General features: G+C 42.9%; 1 protein-coding gene across 2 annotated transcripts in view; it reads left to right on the top strand.

Annotated features, from left to right (window-relative positions):
* dync2h1 (dynein cytoplasmic 2 heavy chain 1) overlaps window positions 1-23,360 on the top strand; it is a 766,235-nt gene that overhangs the window by 169,853 nt on the left and 573,022 nt on the right. For both annotated transcript variants that reach the window (XM_078545532.1, XM_078545531.1), the window contains exons 44-47: window positions 7,214-7,460; window positions 8,300-8,451; window positions 13,518-13,662; window positions 21,097-21,199. In XM_078545532.1, the coding sequence (XP_078401658.1) occupies window positions 7,214-7,460; window positions 8,300-8,451; window positions 13,518-13,662; window positions 21,097-21,199 (647 nt within the window). The remainder of the gene's footprint in view (window positions 1-7,213; window positions 7,461-8,299; window positions 8,452-13,517; window positions 13,663-21,096; window positions 21,200-23,360) is intronic.

Genomic DNA, 23,360 nt, shown 5'->3' with positions numbered 1-23,360 from the left:
ACAATTAAAAGGCCTGTTAAGGCCATTAACAAGGTTATTAACTTAAATTTTTCGCTGCCCGTCCAACCTAACAGTTGGCAGGCATGGCCTTTGCGATTTTTAGGAAACCTCGTCCACGGGCGGGATGAGGTTTCCTAAAGCAAATAAAAATAAAATTAAAAATTTAATTAATAACATGTCCCTGCTCATTGGACATGTTTAATTACATTTTTCATTTCTTTTATTTTTTTTGAAAACACTTCACCTCCCTGAGGCAGCTCTGTGCCTTAGGGAGATTATGAAAGACGCGCATGCGCGAAGGTTGCGCTTGCCCTGCTCGCACTCCAGCTCACCCACCCCCCTGCCCGCACAGGCAGCGATGAACACTGTCACTCGCGTTTCATATTGGGTGGGTCTTAATTGGCCTGCCAGTGTGAAATCGCCTTCTTGCCTCGATTGTGGGCTTCCCGACTGCCTCTGCCGAGCCTGCCCAACAAGGGCAAGACTCTGCCCCTAAGTACCATTTCCCTCTGAATAATGCCCTCGACTGATTGTTCTATTCCTACCTCAAATGCTTCTACAATCCAATCCAAGACACAATCTATCTTATTGTGAAAATGTATTTGATATCGCTGCCATTCCTTCATACTTCACTACGACCCTAAGTGGGCTTCCCCCAATGTTTATTACTGTAGAGATATACTACCGAGAGGCTTCTTTAGTTGAACAACAAATTTTAGTTACTGAGCTGCTGGATTAGCTGCAGGCCTCTAGCAAGGCTACAATATACTTTCTAGACTAGAAAAACTCTGCCCCTTATAAGCTTCCCCATGCTCGGTGCTGATTGACTGTTCTGACCACGTGACCCTTACTCAATAAGGCTGGCCTTAAAGCAACAATCACCACATCCCTCTCCTTTTACTTGTTTTACATTCCTTATTTACACAAATAACTTTATACAGGTGAATAGAAAACAATATCAAAAACCTTAGAAATAAATACACCGGCACTTTGTCATGAATTCAGATTATATACTTAGGTATAAACCAAGTTGTTGAAGGGGTTTTCTGTTCTTGGTAGAGCAGCGTAATTCTATTGCCTGAGGCTTTCTTACAGGATCGGCACTAACAGGAACTGTGATAACGACACTTTTGGCACAGGCATTTTATCACTATTTGATTCAATGGAGACATCAGTTATGCCTATAACAGGTTGATCAGGTACTTCGGTGCTTTTGAGTTCGGTAACATTCCTTGTTGGCAACACTGATTGTGGAAGCGTCTCCCTGCTCCTCAGGTGATTCATGTGTTTGCGAACGATCTGGCCTTCCACATCTACTTGGTATGAAAGGGGTCCGGTCTCACAGACAATAATTCCTGGGATCCAACTTGGACCGCTACCGAAGTTACTTACATCTATGGCTTTGTCTACTAAAAACTTCTGGGCTCTACTATGCAAATCGTGGCTTGTTTTTTAATTACCTTGGTTCTTCTCTACCCTCCCTGGCAAATTTGTAAATACGAGGCTCAGTCTCGTTCTGAGACAACGCTTCATAAGCAGTTCTGCTGGTGGAACTCCTGTTGTTGGATGTGGAGTCGTGCGGTAATTAAGAAGGAACTGTGAGGTTTTGGTTTCCAAGGTTCCTCCCAACAATTTTTTTAGTCCTGCCTTGAAAGTTTGGACGACTCTCGGCTAGTCCGTTTGATGCTGGTTGGTAAGGCGCAGTTCACATGTGTGTAATGTGGTTTAGATTGGTGAAGTTTTGAAATTCAGCACTTGTAAATATGTCTGATACAATAACTTCAGGCAACCCATGAGCCGACAAGCATTGGCATAACCTTTTCCATAGTAGCACGTGATGTAGGTGATTTCATCTCAAAAATCTCCATCCATTTTGAGTGTGCGTTGATTATGAGCAAAAACATTTTGCCTAGGAATGGACGTAATCTGTATGGATCTACACCTGGCCAGGCCATTTCCAAGGATATAGTGGGGTGGCGGCTGGCAACTTTGCTGCAGTGGCACTGTTGACAGTGCTTGACTAACTTCTCGATATCTGCATCTATACCAGGCCACTATGTAACCCCTAGTGAGCATTTTCATTTTAGGAATGCCAGGGTGAGTGCTGTGTAATTTGGTTTGGTGCAGTTCCCTGCCTGGTACAGGAGTGACTACTCTTGCTCCCCAGAGTATGAAGTCATCCTGACAACTAAATTCGTATTCGCGGGTAAAAAAATGGTTTCATTTCCTCAGAAACTGGCTCATTTAACCATCCTGTAAGTATCTGGTCTCTCACTTTGGAGAGAAGTGGACCTCGATTGGCCCAGTTCCTGATCTGCTTCGCGCAGACAGGCGATGTGTCGAAAAAAAGGTTCAATGCAAGGATGATTTCTTGGGGTACAGGAGTACACGAGATGCTTTCTTGCAAGGGTAGATGGCTAAAGGCATCTGGGTTCGCTATGAGTATCCCAGTTTGGTGCTTGAAAGCGTATTCGTAGGTGGACAGAATTGATGCCCATCATTGAATTCTTGCCGAGGCTATCGGTGGGATAGTCTTGTCTTCTATGAAAAGGCCCAAAAGTAATTTATGATCAGAGACAATAGTAAAGTGGCTGCCATGTAAGTATTGGCGGAATTTTTTAACTCCGAAGACTATTGACAGCCCTTCCTTCTCAATCTGTGAATAACCTCTTATGGCCACTGAGGGGGTTCTTGATATGTAACCAATAGCCTCTCAGCCATCGTCCATTTCATGGGACAATACTGCACCAACACCATATGGAGAGGCGTCGCAGGTCAATATCAATTCTTTAGTTGGGTCGAAGTGCACTAACAAGGCTGAGGAGTACAGCAGTTGTTTTACTTTGTTGAGGGCTGCCTTCTGTGGAGTCTTCCAGGACCAACGATGGTGTTTCTTCTGCAATATATGCAAGGGGGCCAATAAAGTCGATAAGTTGAGTAAAACTCGTCCATAGTAGTTTACCATCCCTAAAAATGATTTGAGTTCGGTGATATTTGTGGGGGAAGGTGCTTCCTTTATCACCTTAACCTTTTCTTCCACAGGATGTAATCCTTGCGCGTCTACACAGTGCTCAGATAGGTAACCTTGGTGGCTTGGAAAGTGCATCTCTCTTTTTAGGCGGACTCCAGCTTCCAGAAACCTTTTTAATACCTCCTCTAAATTTGCTAAATGCTCGGCCTCTCGATCCAGTTACGAGGACATTGTCAAGGTATACCACAACTCTGTGATAATCCCTATAGCAAACTCTCCATTTTCCTTTTAAGTATTGCACATGCCGAGGACACGCTAAAAGATAGGCCTTTGTGTGTGTTTATTGTAAAATACTCCAGGGATGTGTTATCTAACTCAAGTTGCTGATACGTGTGGCTCATATCCAACTTAGTGTAGGGTTGAACTCCTGCCAGCTTTGCGTACAAAAGTCTTCAATCCTTGGAATTGTATATTTATCCAACTTAGCGGCCAACTTAACTGTTAGCTTATAATTGCCACAAACGCGGACGGGTCTTATCTGGTTTTAGAACGGGGATGATAGGTCCTGCCCATTCCAGTAAAATAGACTTTCACTTATAAGCATCAAAATTCCAAACATTTTTGAGTGATAGTTGTATTCTTGTTCTTTTTGTATAATTTTATAGCGAAGAATGTGTGTATATAAATTTAAATCAAGTTAGCTGGATAATACTCCATAGGGAAAATAGAACCTTGAGGGCTCATTGTTAAAGTTTATGCTGCTTGACCTTGAGGTCTTGAAAATTTCCATCTGAGAGGTGCTATTATCATTTGCAAGGCTATATACTGTTGATAAAACTGTTTTGAGGGACTGATGACCTAATGATTTTCAGATTTGGTTGGCTGCCTAACTGCATACAGTGCATGAATAATTTTGAAAAAGACTGCTGAACTTAAAGATAGCTTGTAAATTATTTTTATTCAGGTGTTTAAAAAGGTAACAGTGATTTTATTTTAAAAAACTGTATCCATGCAAAATTGCAGTAAAATGTACTAACTACCAGTTTTTCCTTTTCACTAGCAAGAAGAAAATTATATTCTGTCTTTCTCTCCACAGATGCTGTCACACCTGCTGAGTTTTTCCAGCAGTTTTTGTTTTTATTTCAGATTTCCAGCACCTGCAGTGTTTTGCCTTTATATAAGAAAATTATATTGATGAATTTACTGCAAATAATTTTCCATTTGGAGACTAAAATGGGATAACAAATTAATTTGCGGGGATGAGTATTAAAAAGGAGAAACAAGGTGCATAAAGAATTGGGAGAAGCAAACGCCACAAGAGCAAAATACATAAGATGACAGGTGACATCAGATTAGAAAGGGAATACAATTCCTAAGTTAGGTTTACAGTGCGTGTATTTAAACACATGAAGCATGATAAATAGGTGGGAGCTGCAGGTACAAATAGCCACATGAGAATATGATATGGTGATAACAAAGGCCTCGCCCAATAAAGAGCAGAACCGGGTACTAAGTATTCCTGTGTTCGGGAATGATAGGAAAGGAAAGAAAGGAGAGGTGGCATTATTGTTTAAGGAGAATATTACAGTGCTGGAGGGAGAGGATGTCCTGGAGGGATCAAGGACAGAGTTGAGAAACAACAGAATTAGCATTACACTACTATTCTATAAGTCATCAACTAGTGGACAAAATATAAAGGAGAAAGTTTGCAGGGAAGTTACATGGAGGAGTCAAGAACCGTAGAGTAATGATACATGGGACTTTAATTATCCTAATATAGATTGTGATGGCAATAGTGAAAAGGGCGGAGAGGGGGAAGAATTTCTCAAGTGTGTTCAGGACAATTTTCTTGATCAGTATGTATTTGGCGCAACAATTTGATTCTGGGGGATGGGGTGGATGAAGTGTCAGTAAAGAAACATTTAGATTAGCTATGGAAAATGACAAAAAGCAATCTAGAATGAAAACAATGACTTGGTGGAGGGCTCTGTACCGGGTAAACTGGAATTAAAAGATTGACAGGCAAAACTGTAATTGAATAATGAATTAATTGAATTAAAGAGGGGATGATTTGGCTACTGTCGTGGTACAACCGTAGGGCAACCAATGCCAGAGCTACCTGGGTGACAATAGAGATTGAGTAAGGTGAAGCAGAAAAAGGGTGTGTATGACAAATGTCTGGTTGATAATACAAGTGAGAAGCAGGCTGAAAATGGAAAGTTCAGAGGACATCTAAAAAAGGAAATAAGAGGAACAAAGAGATTATGAGAAAAGACAGGCAGCTAACATGAAAAGTCTTCTGCAGGCATATAAATAGTAAAAGTGTAGTAAGAGGAGGGATGGGGGTCCACATGGAGACAATGGGCATGGCTGAGGTACTAAATGAGTACTTTGCACCTGTCCTTACAAAAGAAAAAGATGCTGCCCAAGTCATAGTGAAAGAAGGGATAGTTGAGATGCTGGAAGAGTCAGAAATTGATAAAGAGGAGGCACTGGAAAGGCTGGCTGTGCTTCAAGTTGGTAAGTTACCAGCACTGGAAGGAATGCATCTGAGGATAGTGAGGGAAGTAAAGGTGGAAATTGCAGTTGCATTGATCAGAACCTTCCAATCCTCCTAAGATAAAGGACATGTGCCAGAGAACTGGAAAATTGAAAACATTAGATCCATGTTCAGAAAAGGATGTAAGGATAAATTCAGCAACTACAGGCTAGCCAGTTTAACATCAGTGTTGGGAAAGCTTTTAGAAACAATAATTTGGGAGAAAATTAATGGTAACTTGGACAAACGTGGATTAATTAAGCAAATCCAGCATGGATTTGTTAAGGGCAAATCATGTTTAACTACCTTAATTTTAGTTTTTTGATGAAATAACAGAGGGTTGATGAGGGTAATGTGGTTGATGTGGTGGGCATGGATTTTCAAAAAGGATTCAATAAAGTGCCCCATAATAGACTTGCGAGCAAAATTGAAGCCCATGGGATAAGAGGGAAAGCGGCAGCATGAAGACCAAATAGTCTGAGTGATTGGAAAGAAAGGGTAGTGGTGAATGGTTGTTTTTCAAACTGGTGAAAGCTATACAATGGGGTTCCCCACTGGTTGGTACTCAGCCCACTGCTTTTCTTGATATATTTTTATAACTTAGACTTGGGTGTACAGGGCACAGTTTCAAAATTTACAGATGATACAAAACTTAGAAGTATTGTGAACTGTAAGGAGGATAGTGATAAACATCAAGAGGACATAGGCTGATGGAATGGGTGGACATGTGGCAGATGAAATTTAATGCAGAGAAGTGCAAAGTGATTCATTTTGTTTGGAAGAACACAGATAAGCATTATTAACTAAAGGGTACAATTCTAAATGGGTTCAGGAACAGAGAGACCTAGGGGTTATGTGCACAAATCGTTGAAGGTAGCAGGGCAGTTTGAGAATGTTGTTATTAGAAAGGCAATCTGGGCTTTATAAATAGAAGTATAGTGTATAAAGGAAGGAAAATATGATCAACCTTTCTAAAACACTGGTTTGGACTCAGCTGGAATATTGAGCCCAATTCTGGGAACCACACTTTAGGAAGGATGTGAAGGCTTTACAGAAAAGATTTACACGAATAGTTCCAGGAATGAGCGATTTCAGTTACATGGATAGATTGAAGAAACTGGGGTTGTTCTACTAATGGAAGATTGAGAGGAGATTTGATAGAGGTGTTGAAAATCATGGGTAGATAGAAAGAAACTGTTCCCATTGGTGGAAGGGTCGAGAACAAGAGAACAGATTTTAAATGACTGGCAAAAGAATCAAAGGCAACATGAGGACCAACTGTTTTACGCAGTGAATGGTTATGATCTGGAATGTACTATTTGAAAGGGGTTGGAGACAAATTCAAACTTGGTTTTCGAAACGGAATTTAAGGGAAAATATTCGTAGGGCAAAGGGCGGGGGAAGGGGAGCAGGCTAAAATGCTCTTGTAGAGGGTCATCATGGGCTTGATAGGCTGATTGGTCTCCTGTGCTGTAACCATTCTGTGATTCTATAACTACATATTTGGAAATGGAAAAATAAAATCTCCCTTTCCTCTTGTCTATCCGTTGCTTTTATTTCTAGATTTATAGCTTGATTATTTTGTTGAGGAAAACCCTGAAAGTTGAGATTGTTCCTTTGTTCCTGTAAAAGGTAAATTCAACTAGGGACATGTTAATTTATGTAGAACGCCTTCCGTTTTAATGGTTCATTTTTATTTTCAGGATGCTTCTTCGTTATGCTTTCTCTCAGCTTAGATCTACTCAAATTGCAACAGTTCATTGTAGTGCACAGACCTCGCCTCGACATATTCTGCAGAAGTTGAGCCAGACGTGCATGGTTATAAGTTCTAACACTGGTCGTGTATACAGACCCAGGGACTGTGAACACCTGGTATTATATTTGAAAGATATTAATCTACCTAGACCAGACAAATGGGGAACCAGCAGCGTTATTGCATTTCTGCAGCAGGTTAGGACATAATAAATTAATTTAATATATATTTGCTTAAGTTGCTTTTGTGTTTAATTTTGACCAGCATCGCACTATATTTCAGTATTTTGCCATGTTAGTTTTCACGCTATTTACGGGCTTAACTAAACTTATTGCAGCTTCCTTTGAAATAGTAAATTACCACAACTGTGTAGGAAGTGCACGGAATCACTGAGCAACAGTGGGTATCTTAATTGGTCAAATTCCTTTTAAATGAAGGTTTTTCTTTTAATGTAGTCTTATTGCCATTGTCACCTTCACTCATTTATTTTGTCGCCTCTCTTTAAACATTTTCTGTACCCCATGCTTGTTACAGGAGGACAAACTGACAATCTGTTTATTTCAATATGATAAACAGTAAATAGGTAATGTTTTCAGGGCTCAGCAATGACATGGTGTAATCGGCTGTTATAAGATATAGAAATGCAACAAGGTTACACTTAAATTATGATTTTCACTTCTCCCTAGTAAGGCAAACAAGTTACCCAATTCTGTATCCCCTCTCATGACTTGACTTAATTTGGAAACTTGTAATTTGGAAAGTGTCAAATGTGGGCTGTACCTTACCATACTATGCTGGTAGATTACTGTTTTTATATAAAAGCATAAAGACTATTGGAGCCTTCAGTAATTGAGAAGGAGACCTGAAATTCGGTTTCGTGCTGAAGTAGTATCTATTATTTAATCAGCATATATCTATATTACTGGTTGGGGGGGTGACCTTACTAAATTATCTTGCTTGTGGCTGGAAAACAGGTACAAATGCTCTATATATTTAACTCATTTGTGTTTTTTTTAAAAAATTACAAAATTCCAAGACGCTGACGTACCATGGCTTTTATGATGAAAATTTGGAGTGGGTTGGATTAGAAAATATTCAGATCGTGGCTTCAATGTCAGTAGGTGGTGCTATGGGACGACACACCCTAACAACAAGATTTACATCTATTGTGAGGATCTGTACAATAAAGTAAGTAGCATAATGGCTGTTTATTCTCCACTGTCATCGATGAAATATAGCCTATTTTTCATTAAATTACAGTTATGCATTAATATTAAAACAGCAGAGTTACAGTAAATTAAATCAAAATTAAATTTTGCAAGTTTGACCATGTTACTTTCACAAAAATGCAAGGAATTGTGAGATTTTCCAGCACTGAGTGTTGTTTCATTGCTTCTTTCTTTACTATGCAATTATTATTTTCAACTTTTTTTGCTCCTCAGATTACTGCATTCTGCAATGACTATGTTTGATGTAACTTGTTAGTCATGTCACTGACTTCCACTTTGCTATCAATTTAAACGAAATGCTCTATCAGGGTACTTTGGATTCCACAATCTGTCTTTGACCACCCTTGTACTTTTCAGTTATTTTCAGCCTCACAGATCAATATAAATACGGTGTTCTATATTTTCAATTCTGTGAAGCACACTGTTTCAGGCAGATGAGCTGAGGGCACAAATTAACACATGGAAGTATGATCTCATTGCTGTCACAGAGACATGGTTGAGAGAGGGGCAGGATTGGCAGCTCAGTATTCCAGGATATAAGGTCTTCAGGCGAGGCAGGGGAAGGAGGTAAAAGAGGAGGGGGTATCGCAGTATTGATCAAGGAATCAATTACAGCAGTAAGGAGGGATGACATCTTAGAAGGCTCCTCAAATGAAGCCATATGGTTGAAATGAAAAACAAAAAAGGAGCAATCACATTGCTGGGAGTATACTGTAGGCCCCCAAACAGTCAGAGAGAAATAGAAGAGCAGATATGTAGGCAAATTTCAGAGAAGTGTAAAAATAATAGGATAGTATTGGTGGGGGATTTCAACTTCCCCAACATTATCTAGGTTAGTCATAGTGTGATAGGGTTAGAGGGAGTGGAATTCTTAAAATGCATTTAGGAGAACTTTTTAAGCCAGTACGTAGAAGGTCCTACAAGAGAGGGGGGGGGGGGTCCTGGACTTAATTTTAGGGAATGAAGCCAGGCAAGTGGTAGAGGTATCAGTGGGGGAGTATTTTGCAGATAGTGATCATAACTCCGTTAGATTCAAGATTGTTATGGAACAGGACAAGGATGGGCCAGAAATCAGATTTCTAAATTGGGGGAAGGCCAATTGTAAAAAGATCAGATATGATTTGGCCAGAGTGGACTGGGAGCAGCTACTTTTAGGTAAATCTGCGTCAGAGCAGTGGGACTCATTCAAGAAGGAAATAGGGAGAGTACAGTGCCAACATATTCAAGTAAACAAAGGGTTGGACCAACAAATCCAGGGAATCCTGGATGTTGAGTGATATGCAGGATTGGATAAAGAGAAAAAGGGAGGCTTATGAAGGCTGAAAACAGCGGAAGCCCTAGAGGAATATAGAATGTGTATGGGGGAGCTTAAAAAGGAAATTAGGAGATCAAAAAGGGGGCATGAAAAACATTGGCAAGTAAAATAAAGGAAAATCCAAAGTTATTTTACAAGTACATTAAGAGTAAGAGGATAACTAGGGAAAGAGTAGGGCCCATTTAAGGACCATAGTGGTAATTTGTGTGTGGAGCCGGAAGATGTAGGTAGGGTTCTAAATGAATACTTTGTGTCGGTGTTCACAAGTGAGAGGGACGACGTGGGTATGGAAATCGGGCAGAAGGACTGTGATATAATTAAAGAAATTAGCATAGAAAGGGAGGAGATTCTAAGTGGTCTGGCAGGCTTAAAAGTAGATAAATCCCCAGGCCCGGATGAAATGTATCCCAGGCTGTTGAGTGAGGCAAGGGAGGAGATAGCGGGGGCACTGGCAATAATTTTCGATACCTCTCTGGCCACAGCAGAGGTGCTAGAGGGCTGGAGGACAGCCAATGTAGTACCGCTATTCAAGAAGGGAGGAAAGGATAAACCAGGGAACTACAGGACAGTTGGTCTAACCTCAGTGGTGTGGAAACTATTGGAAGCAATTCTGAGGGACAGAATTAATCTACACTTGGAGAGGCAGGGATTAATCAAGGACAGTCAGCATGGTTTTGTTAAGGGGAAGTCATGTTTGATCAATTTGATTGAATTTTTCGAAGCGTTGACCAGGTGTGTAGATGAGGACCATGCATTTGACGTAGTCTACTTGGACTTCAGCAAGGCTTTTGATAAGGTCCCGCATGGGAGACTGATAACGAAGGTAAGAGCCTATGGGATCCAAGGCAAGTTGGCAAATTGGATCCAGAATTGGCTGAGTGGCAGGAAGCAGAGGGTGATGGTCGAGGGGTGCTTTTGTGACTGGATGCCTGTGTCCACTGGGGTTCCACAGGGGTCGGTGTTGGGTCCCTTGCGGTTTGTGGTATATATAAACGATTTAGACTTGAATATAGGAGGGTTGATCAGTAAGTTCGCAGACGACACGAAAATTGGTGGGGTGGTAAAGTGAGGAGGATAGCCTTAGATTAGGATATAGACAGGCTGGTCAGATGGGCTGATCAGTGGCAAATAGAATTTAACCTAGATAAGTGTGAGGTGATGCACTTGGGCAGGACAAACAAGGCATGGGAATGCACAATGAATGGTAGGGCCCTGGGAAGCACCGAGGATCAGAGGCGCCTTGGTGTGCATGTCCACTGGTCCCTTAAGGTAGCGGGACAGGTAGATAAGGTGGTTAAGAAGGCATATAGGATACTTGCCTTTATTAGCTGAGGCATAGAATATAAGAGCAGGGAGGTTATGCTGGAACTGTATAAAATGATGGTTAGGCCACAGCTAGAGTATTGTGTGCAGTTCTTGAATCTGCATTATAGGAAGGGTTTCACTGCACTAGCGAGAGTGCAGAGCAGTTTTACCAGGATGTTGCCTGGGCTGGAGAGTTTTAGTTATGAGGAAAGATTGGATAGACTGGGGTTATTTTCCCAGAGCAGAGGAGATTGAGGGGGGACATAATTTAGGTGTATAAAATTATGAGGGGCATAGATAGGGTAGACAGGAAGGAACTTTTCCCGTTGGTGGAGGGATCAATAACCAGGGGCATAGATTTAAGGTAAGGGGCAGGAGGTTTAGAGGGGATGTGAGGAAGAATTCTTTCACCCAGAGGGTGGTGGGAATCTGGAACTCTGCCTGAAAGGGTGGTAGAGGCAGAAACCCTCATAACATTTGAGAAGTATTTGGATGTGCACTTGTGATGCCATGGCATACGAGGCTATGGGCCTAGTGTTGGAAAATGGGATTAGAATAGTTAGGTACTTGTTTGACAGGCGCAGACTTGATGGGCTGAAGGACCTTTTTCTATGCTGTAGACCTCTAAGACTCCTTTGGATATTTGCATATTTTTAACAGCACTTATTTCTGAGTAACAACCAATGTCTTTTGTTATTAAAAGTTGTCAATCATTTGAATGTCCTAAATGCAGGATGAAGCTGTGTGGAAAAAGAATAAATAAGAATTGCTTTGCGAGGTGCTCTTCCTAGGTTCTCAGAGTAAAGTGCAAGAGGCACAGCAAAATTGATTAAATGGAGTGTTGGTCACCTGTGTAATGCATCTGTGAGCTACAGCTTGTGAGATGTGGCTGATATTGCCTGTAGCAGCCTGAAAAGCTCCAGTAAACTTTTAAGGTTGTGGAGAGACACTGGCTTGGCATGTCTTCCCTGCAGGCAGCAGTCCTGTTGTAGGAGGTTGCAAAAGTCAGTAAAGGCCGCCTTTGGGAACCCCAGCCTCCTTCTGTGCTACACAGTTATGTCCAAGGAAGACAACAGCAACTTGCATTTATATAGTGCCTTTAACATAGCAAAATGTCCCAAGGCTCTTCACTGGAGTGTTATGGAACAAAATTTGACACCGAATGTCAGAAGGATTTGTCAGGACTGATTATCAAAAGTGTGGTCAAGCAGATAGGTTTTAGGGGCCATCTTAAAGGAAGAGAGAGATAGAGAGACAGAGGGGTTTAGGGAGGGAATTCCAGAGTTTAGGACCTAAGCAGCTTAAAGTGTGGCTGTTGATGATGGGGCATTTAAAATTGGGGATGCCCAAGGCCCCTACAAGCACGTGAGATCTCTGCACTCATCCAATTCTAGCATCTCAGACATCCCCAATTTTACTTGCCCCATCATTGATGGCCACACTTAGAGCTGTGTAGGCCCTAAGCTCTGGAATTCCCTACCTAAGCCTCTCTGTCTCTCTATCTCTCTCCGGTTTTAAGGGGCACCTTAAAACCCACCTCTTTGACTATGCTTTTGATCATCAGTCCTGATGACTCCTTCTGATGCTTGGTGTGAAATTTTGTTCCATAACACCCCAGTGAAGAGCCTTGGGACATTTTATTGTTAAAGGCACTATATAAATGCAAGTTGTTGTTGACCTCCTTGGACCTAACTGTGTCGCGCAGAAGGAGGCTGGCCTTCTCAAAGGAGGCTTTTACTAACTTATGCAACCTCCTACAGCAGGACTACTGCCTACAGGGGAGACATGCCATGCCACCCCCATCACCCGATGTATTTTGCAAGACCCAGTTGGTGGCTGTTGAAGTGGCTGCTGATCCTCCGAGTCTTATTCCATTTTGAAGAAAGACACATGAATAGCTCCTTTAAAAAGTAGAGAAACCTGACTAAAGGCTTAAAAGAAAGCAGAAATCGAGATCTGGGAGCTGGAAACACCACTGCAGTTTAAACAACAAGGGATCATCTGATCCAGTAAGTTGCATCTGAGTGCCCCCTTTTAAACTGCCACAGAAGCCCTCCTTCAGCAATCCTGCTAGGGTGATCCAAGGCAACTTGAACAAAATGCAATGGGAATGGGTATGATGTTTTTGTAGTAGGACTTTGACCTTTCAATTATGATTCCATTTGCCTTGGTTAGATGCCTGATATGCAGCTACAGAAAGGGAAGTTAAAATAGTGGGGTTTTGGGAAGATTGTGAGCAGCCAGAGGTGCAACTAAATCCCTGCCTTGATTGTTCCTAATGGATTACAGGAGGAGGGTGATTAAAATAGGCCCCACAATGTTTTATAGAAAATGAAACAAAATGTTGTAGCCCTCGTGTCTCTTGTCACTGAGTTCAGGAAATGCAAGTATTTATTTGATTTCAGCTATCCTGATAGAGAGCAACTACAGGCGATCTACAGTGCATATCTGCAGCCTGTGCTGCATAGGAATCTAAAGAGCCATCCCATCTGGACATGTCCGACACGAATACACCAGCTGGCTGGTTCCCTGGTACAAGTCTATGAACAGGTATGCTCCACTTAAGTCGATATTTCTGACTTCCTTGATACTAAATTTCATTAGGTGTTTTCTTAATATTATGGAAGATTTTCTTTTTTGAATTGTGCTGGTTTTCTGATATGACTTCTGTGGTGGTTGGGTGGTGGTTGATGGTGATGGTGTTGCAGAGAAGGCTGGGCGGTCACCTATCCCACCAGGTCATGTTCCAATTCTGTTCCTGTAGCAAACTTTTGAAATCATTTCTTCTGAACAATGGTATGATTTGCCCAAAAGGGGATCACTATAACCAAGTAAGGCAATAGTAACTGCATGATATTATGCTTCATTTTTTCTGTCATTATCGTCACAGCAATGCTGAGCACTGCTGTGGAGAACAATTTACTGATGTCCAGCAAAGGTAGGGATGGTGGAGCCGTTATGCAAATTAAAAGTCCAACTAGGAAGCGTAATCAATCATTGGGTACTTGCTGTGCAAATCTTGCAGAGGCTAGAGATTTTCCTGACGTGGAAGAACCAAAGTTTTGCAACAGCTGGGATTTTTAGCATCCCTTGGCTCCTCTGCAGAAACCTCATCAAGAACCTGCAAATTATGCCAGCCCCAGAAAATTCTCTGGAGTTATCAGCACAGCTGTTGGTGAATGGTATTTCTGCCCCCACTGCACTCAATGATTTAATTGCTGAGAAGAAAGACCTAGACCAGTATTTCATATTGCTTGTAAACACAAACCTGTAGACTGTGTAGGTTCTAGGTCTGGACAGTCAAAATGCCTCAGATTTAAGTTTTCTTTCTCCTTGTAATTTAGTTTAAAAAAAATTGATGCAGAATAGTTAGCATAATATAGACAGTGTTATCAATAGGAATGATAGTTCTTGTACTGTGCAATAACTATTCAGTTAAACATGTACTGTGAATAATCTAATTAAAAATCTAAAGGAATGATGGAATCTTCAGGGTACTTTTATACCGTAACTAGAATTTTTGTGTGAAGCAGTGTTGCTATAGTCATAATCAGAGAGCGGGATTTTTTTTCCTTCATTGCACTAAATGCGACAGCGGGTGTGAAAAATAGCATTCTACCTGCTGGCTGCAATGGTGGGTTTTTGCACCATATTGTCTGCTTCCTGCCACATTAATTATGCACGCACAGGAAAGACGCCAAATTGCAGGCAGACGGCCTCTGATTTGCCTGTCTTGCCATGAGCTCACCACTTCCTCACTCCAGGTGCCATATTTAAGTGGCACCTGTGCACAGATTTTTAAATATCTGTAGCCCAGGATTGATCCACGGAAGACATGGCTCCCAAAGGGAAGAAGCATACTGCTCTGAAATTCTCACTGCCTCACTGGAATGGCTGCTGGACACAGTTGAGGCCTGCGCACTGGCTGAAGGAGGTCCACCAACCTCACTACTCCGGCTTAGCAGGTGGTGGTATCGTAGGTCAGTGTCCACACAGCACAGAAGAGGTCAGCCAGCCAGTGCAGAAAAGGATGCATGATCTTGTTAGAGAAAAAAAGAACACAGTAAGAATTTGCTGAACCTACTTAAAATCTCCAGACAGCCATTGATGCTAAACATATTAATAGTTGAGGATAACCAGATGGACATTGCACACAAAGAGGCTTTGAGTTTTTGTGTGATTTACACAGAAATCAAGAGATGAGCTAATGTCCAGTAACAGGGAAGACAGCCTCTGTCAGGCCGGACAATTCAAGTGGTGCAATGATGTTGTGAAGCCTTGAGAGCTAGACTGGAGATAAAACATGGCATAAAGTTAGATTAAGTATGTTCAACCTTCAGACAAGGGGAGGACAAATGGTTTAGCTTAGATATGGAAAGATGTACAATGGACAAAGAAGGGGCTTTGATGAAACACAAACAGTCTTGAGTTGTAAGAACCAAGGTCTTTGCGTACATGTTTTAATTCTGATTGGATAATACAATTATGTATACATGCTTTAGAATGATTGGATAGAAAAATCACGTGTTTATGTACTCAATAGGATAGAGATAACGGAACCGGTGTGTCGGTTACCAATTGGATGTACTCAAATGTATTATAATAAGAAAAAGTACAAAAGTAATGAAATGTAATCAGTCAGGGAGCTGGGTCTTCATTCTTAGGAATGATTGCGGCTCCCTTGCATATGCTTGAATAAAACTGGTTAAAAGGAAGCCTGAGTCTCTGTGGTCATTGCGGGATCGGAGAGTGTAACTCCTCCTCTTCAATCTCATCCATGCTGCCAGGGTAAGTCAAGCATCTCAACACACTCAAATCACACACTCATCAGCCCATCACACATTCACTGGCATCTCACACACTGCCAGCTCAAGGGACTTCACCACTAACTCTCTCACACACACCTTCACATGTCCGTCAGGCCTCATATCCTCTGCAGTTCGTGTCCTCATACCGTGCATGGCTGCGCTCACCACCCACTCATGGCAGACATCCTTATCATCTGCCTTGGCATGTGTCCTGCTCACATTCTCCATCTGTCTTTATGCAGGACATGCTCGCACACAATCAAAAGGAGTGGTCTCAGACTGTGGGTGGATGGCTGAAATCAAGGTCCTCACTCCCTATGACAATTGAGCCATCGAGTTGGCCGGAGAGGACTTTGACCGTGCCTGTGCCAATGGTGAGAGGTGTGGCGTACACCCAAATAAGTATCCTGCACCTGCTCATCCCTCAGACAACCATACTGTGAGTGTATTGTCCTGTTTTAGAGGTGCCTGCCATGCATTAATTATCTCTCCTTTCTTCCATAGGCATCCCTGGAATGTACCCAAGGGCATCCACAAGCCAGGCCCTCAGCTCCAGCCCTGACGACACCTTGGATGAGGAACCAGAGAACAGCACCATAGAAGACCCATCACAGCACTCACCCACACCCTCCAGCATTGCAGAGATACACACCTCGGTGGGGCCTAGTTCAAGAGCTGCCTCGGGGTCCAATTCTGGTGAGCACAGCACAGAATCTGGTCCACAGCAGGCCGAGGCAGGGACATCCGAGGTCGCCAGCACTCGGAGGACTGCTGGAGGCAAGGAATCTGCTGAGTCCAAGTCAGATAATGAGCCTCTGGACTCAGTCCTAAATCAGTTGGTGGAACTACTGAGACAATCATGGGAACATCAGGAAGAGATGTCTGCTGCATTCCTCAGAGTACAATGGACGATGGAGGAGTCCGTCCGTGTTCAGTCTGAGGTGATATAGCTAGCATGCCAGCACTGGTAGAATGGCAGCCGCCATGGAGACCTTAGTCCAGGACATTGCTCCTGTAGCAGTGCAGGACCAGTAGTCCATCGCTGTAGCCATTTGTGACACCCATCTGTGGCTACGCGAGAGGGGTCATGGGGCACCTAGATCTCACTCCAGCTGCCCCTTCTCTTCAAGGAGTCAGCCAGGGGCCCTTGGGCACACATAGAGAGGAGGATCAGCAGCTGGACACCCCGGGGCTGAGTGCCTCTGGGTCTGTCCGGCCGATCCCAATCCCCTCTTGTGACCCCATCAGCTCCAGTTCTGCAGGCCGTGGAGGTTGCACCTGCCCCACAGCAGGACACCCAAAGCAGGCCAGGGCCCTCCACGTCTCCAGAGGACATCCGCCAAAGTTATCACAGACAACAGGGCGTAGCAGTCAGCAAGCTGCCTCCACCTCTGCTGTGGATGTCAGAGAAGCACCAAGACATAGTGGTAGGGTTAGGAAAGTTAAAAAGATTTAGCAGCACAACGGTGGCACGGCTGTTCACAACATGTATATAATGTTCACAAATGTGTATAGAATCGCACCCATTTCATATCTCTTGTGTATGCCTCCTTTTTATGATGGGTTTATTGCACTTATTGCAGATGTTGCTATCATGGGTCTCTCATCTGTGGAGTGTGCTTCCATGTCATCAGTGGGTGGCCCTTTTCCAGATCATTCTCGACATCAGTGATGCCTCGATCCTAATGTTAAGTGAAAGGTGAAGGTGCAGTGCACAAGGAGAGATACATTGACGCAAGTGTCACTTATCAGTTTCACCATCGACGTTACGCAGAATGCATTGTCCTGTTGCTGTAGCTGGATTTCCATGAAGTGCTTTGTTAGGTTGAAGGCATACAGCTACGAGCCCACTGCACATAGTGGAACAGCTCCTGGCCCTTGTAGGATGCTGCTGTGAATGGAATACTGAAGGTACACTTGAAGAAGCAGCAATTCTGATGTCTGATGCCGGGATTCTCTCCTCCAGTTAGCACCTCATTTCAGCAAGAACACGTGCTCCCAAGGCTTCTGCATCCTTCAAAGGATCTGGATAATGTGAGCCTGATGTCGAACTATTCATTCTCATATTGAAATGCATGGTTAGAATGAGATTCTGGGTATCATCCTGGGTATCTGGCACAAACCTGTGTATTAAGTTTCTTTATGGCCGCTGACCAGCTGTGCATTGAGCGAATGGTAGCCTTTCCTGTTTATGTATTGGAGTGCCTGTTGCCAGGGAGCTTTTATAGCCACATGAGTGCAGTCGATGGCATCCTGCACCTGGTGGAATCTGGAAATCTCAGCAAAGCCCAGCTAGCATCCTGGCTTGCTTGATCTCTATTGAAGTTGATGTAATTGTGGGCCTTGGCAAAAAGGGCGTCTTGTCACCTCATGTATGCATTTGGGCGTGGGTGCTTCAGATATCCTGCAGAGGTCCCCAGTGGAGCCCTGGAAGGAGCCACTGGCATAGAAGTTGAGTGCGGCCGTTACTTTCAGAATCACTGGCAATGGATGCCCTCCCAGTCCCCATGGCACCAATTCCTGGAGAATGTGGCAGATGTGAGTCACCAGTTCCCTGGATATGGCGGAGACATCGGTGATGATGGTTCTCGCTCATCTGCACATAAAACATGCGAGTTCTGTACGCTCTTGGTCTTGCGAGCTGCCTATGCACGACCTTTCTGTGAACCTTATCCTCTGCGTCCAGAGAGGGTCCTTTAGGCCTTTGAGGGTTTTTCTCTTCCCTTTGAAGAGCCAGGCTCCTCCGTCCCAACTTTCTCCTTCTTTTCTGCCTGCATGTGATTATGCAGGCAGCAATAAATCCAGGCTGCATCTTCCTGATGGTGTCTCTGCAGTATTAGTGAGGAATGGAGTCAGCATTAGTCTCCCAAGGCCCTCTTTCTGTCAGTGACTCATCAGTGAATGTGGGTTCAAGAGCTTTGTTTCCATGTCAGCAACTACTCGCCCCTGAAATGATGGCCAGTGTGGGTGCATATCAAGGTGCTCCCCCACCCGCCGCTACATGACCGACAGCTATGTTATTGCTTTGGCCATATGTTTGGCTGTGCTGCTTTCAGCCCAGGCGCTGGGATCCTCATTCACTGCACTCTAATACTACACTCTTTGGAATAAACAAGAGGGTAAATGTTTAGGCAGGAAATTAGATTATTTGAGGGGGGCCTGAAGTTTGTCTTCTGTGAACCGCCTGGCGCCACTTTTCTAATACCCTTCTTAATCTTGCCCAATTGCTCTGGAGTTCATTATCACTCTGGGAAATTTCCACGCTGCGTACTAGGGGTTAAAACATGGAGATCGATTAGTTCCACTTTGCGGGATTAGTCTTTCATGAATGCGCATCATTGCTTCACTTTCCAATTCCCTGCATTGTCATTGAAGTGCTGTTCACATGTCTCAGCAGTGCCTTAATCCTCCTTTGGGAATGCACTGTTCAGTTGGGCGCCCCTTTAATCGGTCCCCCCAGTGCATTCATCTGCCCTCCAATCTGCCCACAGAGCCCTCATCAGCAGAGCTTCTCCTCATTTTAATTTTGTACTGCGCCATTGCTGCAGGTTGGGAGATGGTGGTGCTGAGCTCTCACTGCCAGACCAGCTTGGACCCTCCATGTGAGTGTGGAAATCCCTCCCATTGTCCCGGAAGATCTTAATGTTCAGGTTTCCTTCCCTTCAAAACCTCTCCTTCCACCCCCTGTATTCCTTCATCCCATCGTGATTGTGGTGGATATCCGCTTGTTAGCCCCTGAACATTCTGAGGTGGATGTGCCTATGCCCTGTGTGGACCTCACCCCGCCCCATTTTGAGGCCACTTGCACAGGTAAACATGTACCACTACTTCCCAACAATCTCGGATAACCCCCTCAATGCCTTTTCCCATCTGTAGGCTGCAGATGCTTCCCTTGACTGAATGTGCCATCTGCATCCCAGTATGATGCCAGAACCCCCATGGATTGAGGTGTGTGCTGTTACGACCACTCCCTGCACACAACATGCTGAGCACGACTGAGACTCGACTGACATGCCCTCCTCCTCCCTGGACTGGGAGAAGGACAGTCTTTGCTCAACAATGTAAACTGAAGCACTTCTTCATTCAGTACTTCTCCCATTCTGGCGCCAGGTGGCTTACGTCATTATCTCTCTCCATCCTGGCGCTGAGGACGCTAACCTCCCACGTCCCTCCCCCAGTCATGTGTCTAAGTGCAACCTTCCCCATTCATACCCCCCAGTACAGCCCTAGCCCTGCAGCCCCTTCCCATGCCTCAGGCTGGTTTTCCCCTCCTCCCCAGTGCAACCCTTGCCCTGCAGCCCATGAAAAGCTACCCCGGCCTTACCTCTGGTCTGTTAGGTAGAGACTTGCAATTGTCACCCCACTGAAAGCGATGTGGTGTTCCCTGCGAAGCCTGGTGCTGATTACCACAAGCGCTGCGAGTTGCAAGGTAGGCGGACGAACCTCGAAGTCACAAGTGAAGTTCTAATTGCGTGCTGATGTACCCTGATGATCCAGCATGGGGGGATGATTTCTGGTGAGAAGTACCTTCTAATGAGATGCAAATATATTGAAATTATGTTCCTGATGTGTCGCAGGGGGTAATGCAACCCGCTATTGAAGGCTGCAGTGCACAATTGCGAACTGGTTTTATGACGCCATAAAACCGATTTTTGGCCTTCATGTGGTATTTTCTGCTCCCACCTGTCATTACGCCCGCTGCAAGTAGGAGTGGAAAATCCTGGCCATAGTGTGAATATAACTTAAATCTGGAGACCAATTGAGCCTTAATTCCAGACTTACACAACACAATTTCACTGGAAACCATTTCATGCCAACGTTAAACTATAGTGTAGATGCACATTAAAGCTGTGTATGCTTTTGCAATTTTAATGTAATTTTTTTCCTTTCATCTGTGTAACATTTAGAAAATTTAGAAATTATTTTTTCAAAGTAGGCTAACACAGAGCAATGCCATAGAAATGCATTAGGTATTCGTATGCTAATATTGTATGTGGTAGTTTCTGTGGAGTGAAGGGTTCACATTGGAAGGACACATGATGCTGATGTAATAATGATATCAGATCACATGACTGAGAAGTAAGAGAGATCTGGGAGAAGTTCAAGCTCCAAACTCGTGTAGAGATCCAAATGTGTATTTTTCATATTTGGCTAATAAACTGATTTCTGTTTTTAGGTTCGAACAAAGTTTACAGTGGATGACAATAGTCATTACCTATTTACTCCTTGCATTCTTACTCAGTGGGTACTTGGATTGTTCCGATATGATCTTGAGGAAGGTAAGATTCTCATTAACTAAAATCCATGTCCTTTTTTCTCCTCCTCCTCTTTCCATTTGTACCTCACAGTGAAATTAGCATATTTATACTTTCTAATTACCAGCAAAACACAGAACAATCAAAGGCAACCAGAGGCATTCTGTTTGCTTCTAAATTTAAATACATTTTCAAAATAATTCAAATGAGGATGATGATAAATCCTTGTCTTAGCCAAGAAACAGATACAGAGGCAATGTCTGTTGTTTTGTCTCTCAGTTCCCCTCTCTTTGCCTCAGATTCAAAACGCTTACATTTCATAACCGACAGAACACAATAATATTGATATAAGTATTTTATTATTTGACTAGTTTAAATGTCACTGATGCAGCTTGAGAAACTGTACAATCTCAGACTTCACTTAACAGATTCACCACTCTGAGTGAAAATATCAATTCCAAGTTCAGACGTTTGGGGAAGGCTGAGGTGTTATTTACAAACTTTCATTGTTATTCAGATTTACAAAAAACAATTCAGTTGATGAATTTAATTATGCTATTGTGATTTGTTTTAAAAATTGCTTTGATTTTGTCTAAAACATTATTTTGGACATTAAAAATTTAGCTTACTAAGAAAAATAGTGAAAGAGGAACAATTTATTGTAAAAGTATTTTAAGAAATTTCCTTGATTCCTAGCAAGCTGTGATGATGAAAACTGATATCAAAATAAACTTGGAATTATTGACATACTAGTTTACAGTGGGGAAAAGTCTGACCAAAGTCGTGATAACACTGTTAGTTTTACTGAGAGAATATGTGCCTTCATTGTAAGATATTTAATAACAATAATAAAAAATCTACTTCTATTTACATAATGCTATTAACAATGTAAAACATCCCAAGGCGCTCATAAGAGCACCATAATTTGATGCCAAATTCAGAAAGAGATATTGGGGCAGATGACCAAAAGCTCGGTCAAAGAGGTTGGTTTTTAGGAGTGTTTTAAAGCAAGGAAGAGAGTGAGGTTTATGTATGAAATTCCAGAGCTTAGAGCCTTGGCAGCTGAAGGCATGATTACCAGTGGTGGAGCGATTAAAAACAGGGATATTTAAGGCTAGAATTGGAGATGCACCTCCATCTCAGAGAGTTTAGGTCTGGAGGAGATTACAGAGATGGGGAGAAGATTTGAAAACAAAGATGAGAACTTTAAAATTGAGGTGTTGCTTAACAGGGAGACAAAGTAGGCCAGCAAGCACAGGAATGATGGGTGAATGGGACTTTGTGTGAGCTAGGACACAACTTTGGTGGACTTTAAGTTTACAGAGGGTAGAATGTGGGAGGCCAGCCTGGAAATCATTTGAAGAGTCAAATCTAAAGGTAACAACGGCATGGGTGAGGGCCTCGGCAACAGTCGAGTTGAGGCAGAGATGGAGTTGGACAAGGTTATGGAGGTGGAAATAGATGGTCTTAGTGATGGCTTAGTAATGTGGTCAGAACCTCACCTTGGGCCAGGTATGACACCAAGGTTGCTAACAGTCTAGTTCAGCCTCAGACAGTTGCCAGACATAGGTATGCAGTCAGTGGCTAGGGAACAGTGTGTGTATGGAACTGAAGATAATGGTGTTGACTTTCACATATGTAATTCGAGGAATTTTTTGCTGATTTTAATTATTGGATGTCAGACAAGCAGTCTGACAATTTAAAGACAGTGGAGGGGTTGAGAGAGGTGGTGGTGATTAGGGCTGGATGTTGTCAGTGTACATGTGGACACTAATGCTGTGTTTTCAGATAATGTCCCTGAGGGGTAGCATGTAGATGAGAAACAGAGCGGGACATGGACAGAGATCCTTGGAAGACATCAAAATTAATTATCCAGGAGTGGGGAGAGAAGCCATTGCAGGTGATTCACTGGCTATGACTGGATAGATAAAAATGGAAAATGGCAAGACCAGTTCCACCCAGCTGGATGATGATGGAAAGATGTTGGAGGAAAATGGTGTAGTTTACCATGACAAAAGTTCCAGAAAGATTGGGAAAGATAAGGAAGGATATGTTATGGCACAGCTGATGGTAAATGCTGAGTTGTTCAAATCCCAAAGGGAAACTTGAAACAACTGCCACAGCTTGTTTTGCAGTTTGTATAAATTTCAAGTAGCATGCCTTGAATTCAGTAGTAATAAGACCA

Source organism: Cetorhinus maximus, chromosome 7 (assembly GCF_964194155.1).
Source record: "Cetorhinus maximus chromosome 7, sCetMax3.hap1.1, whole genome shotgun sequence".
NCBI classification, from domain to species: Eukaryota; Metazoa; Chordata; class Chondrichthyes; order Lamniformes; family Cetorhinidae; genus Cetorhinus; species Cetorhinus maximus.
The sequence above is the reverse complement of the archived record's forward strand: the minus strand, read 5'-3'. Positions and strand labels throughout refer to the sequence as shown.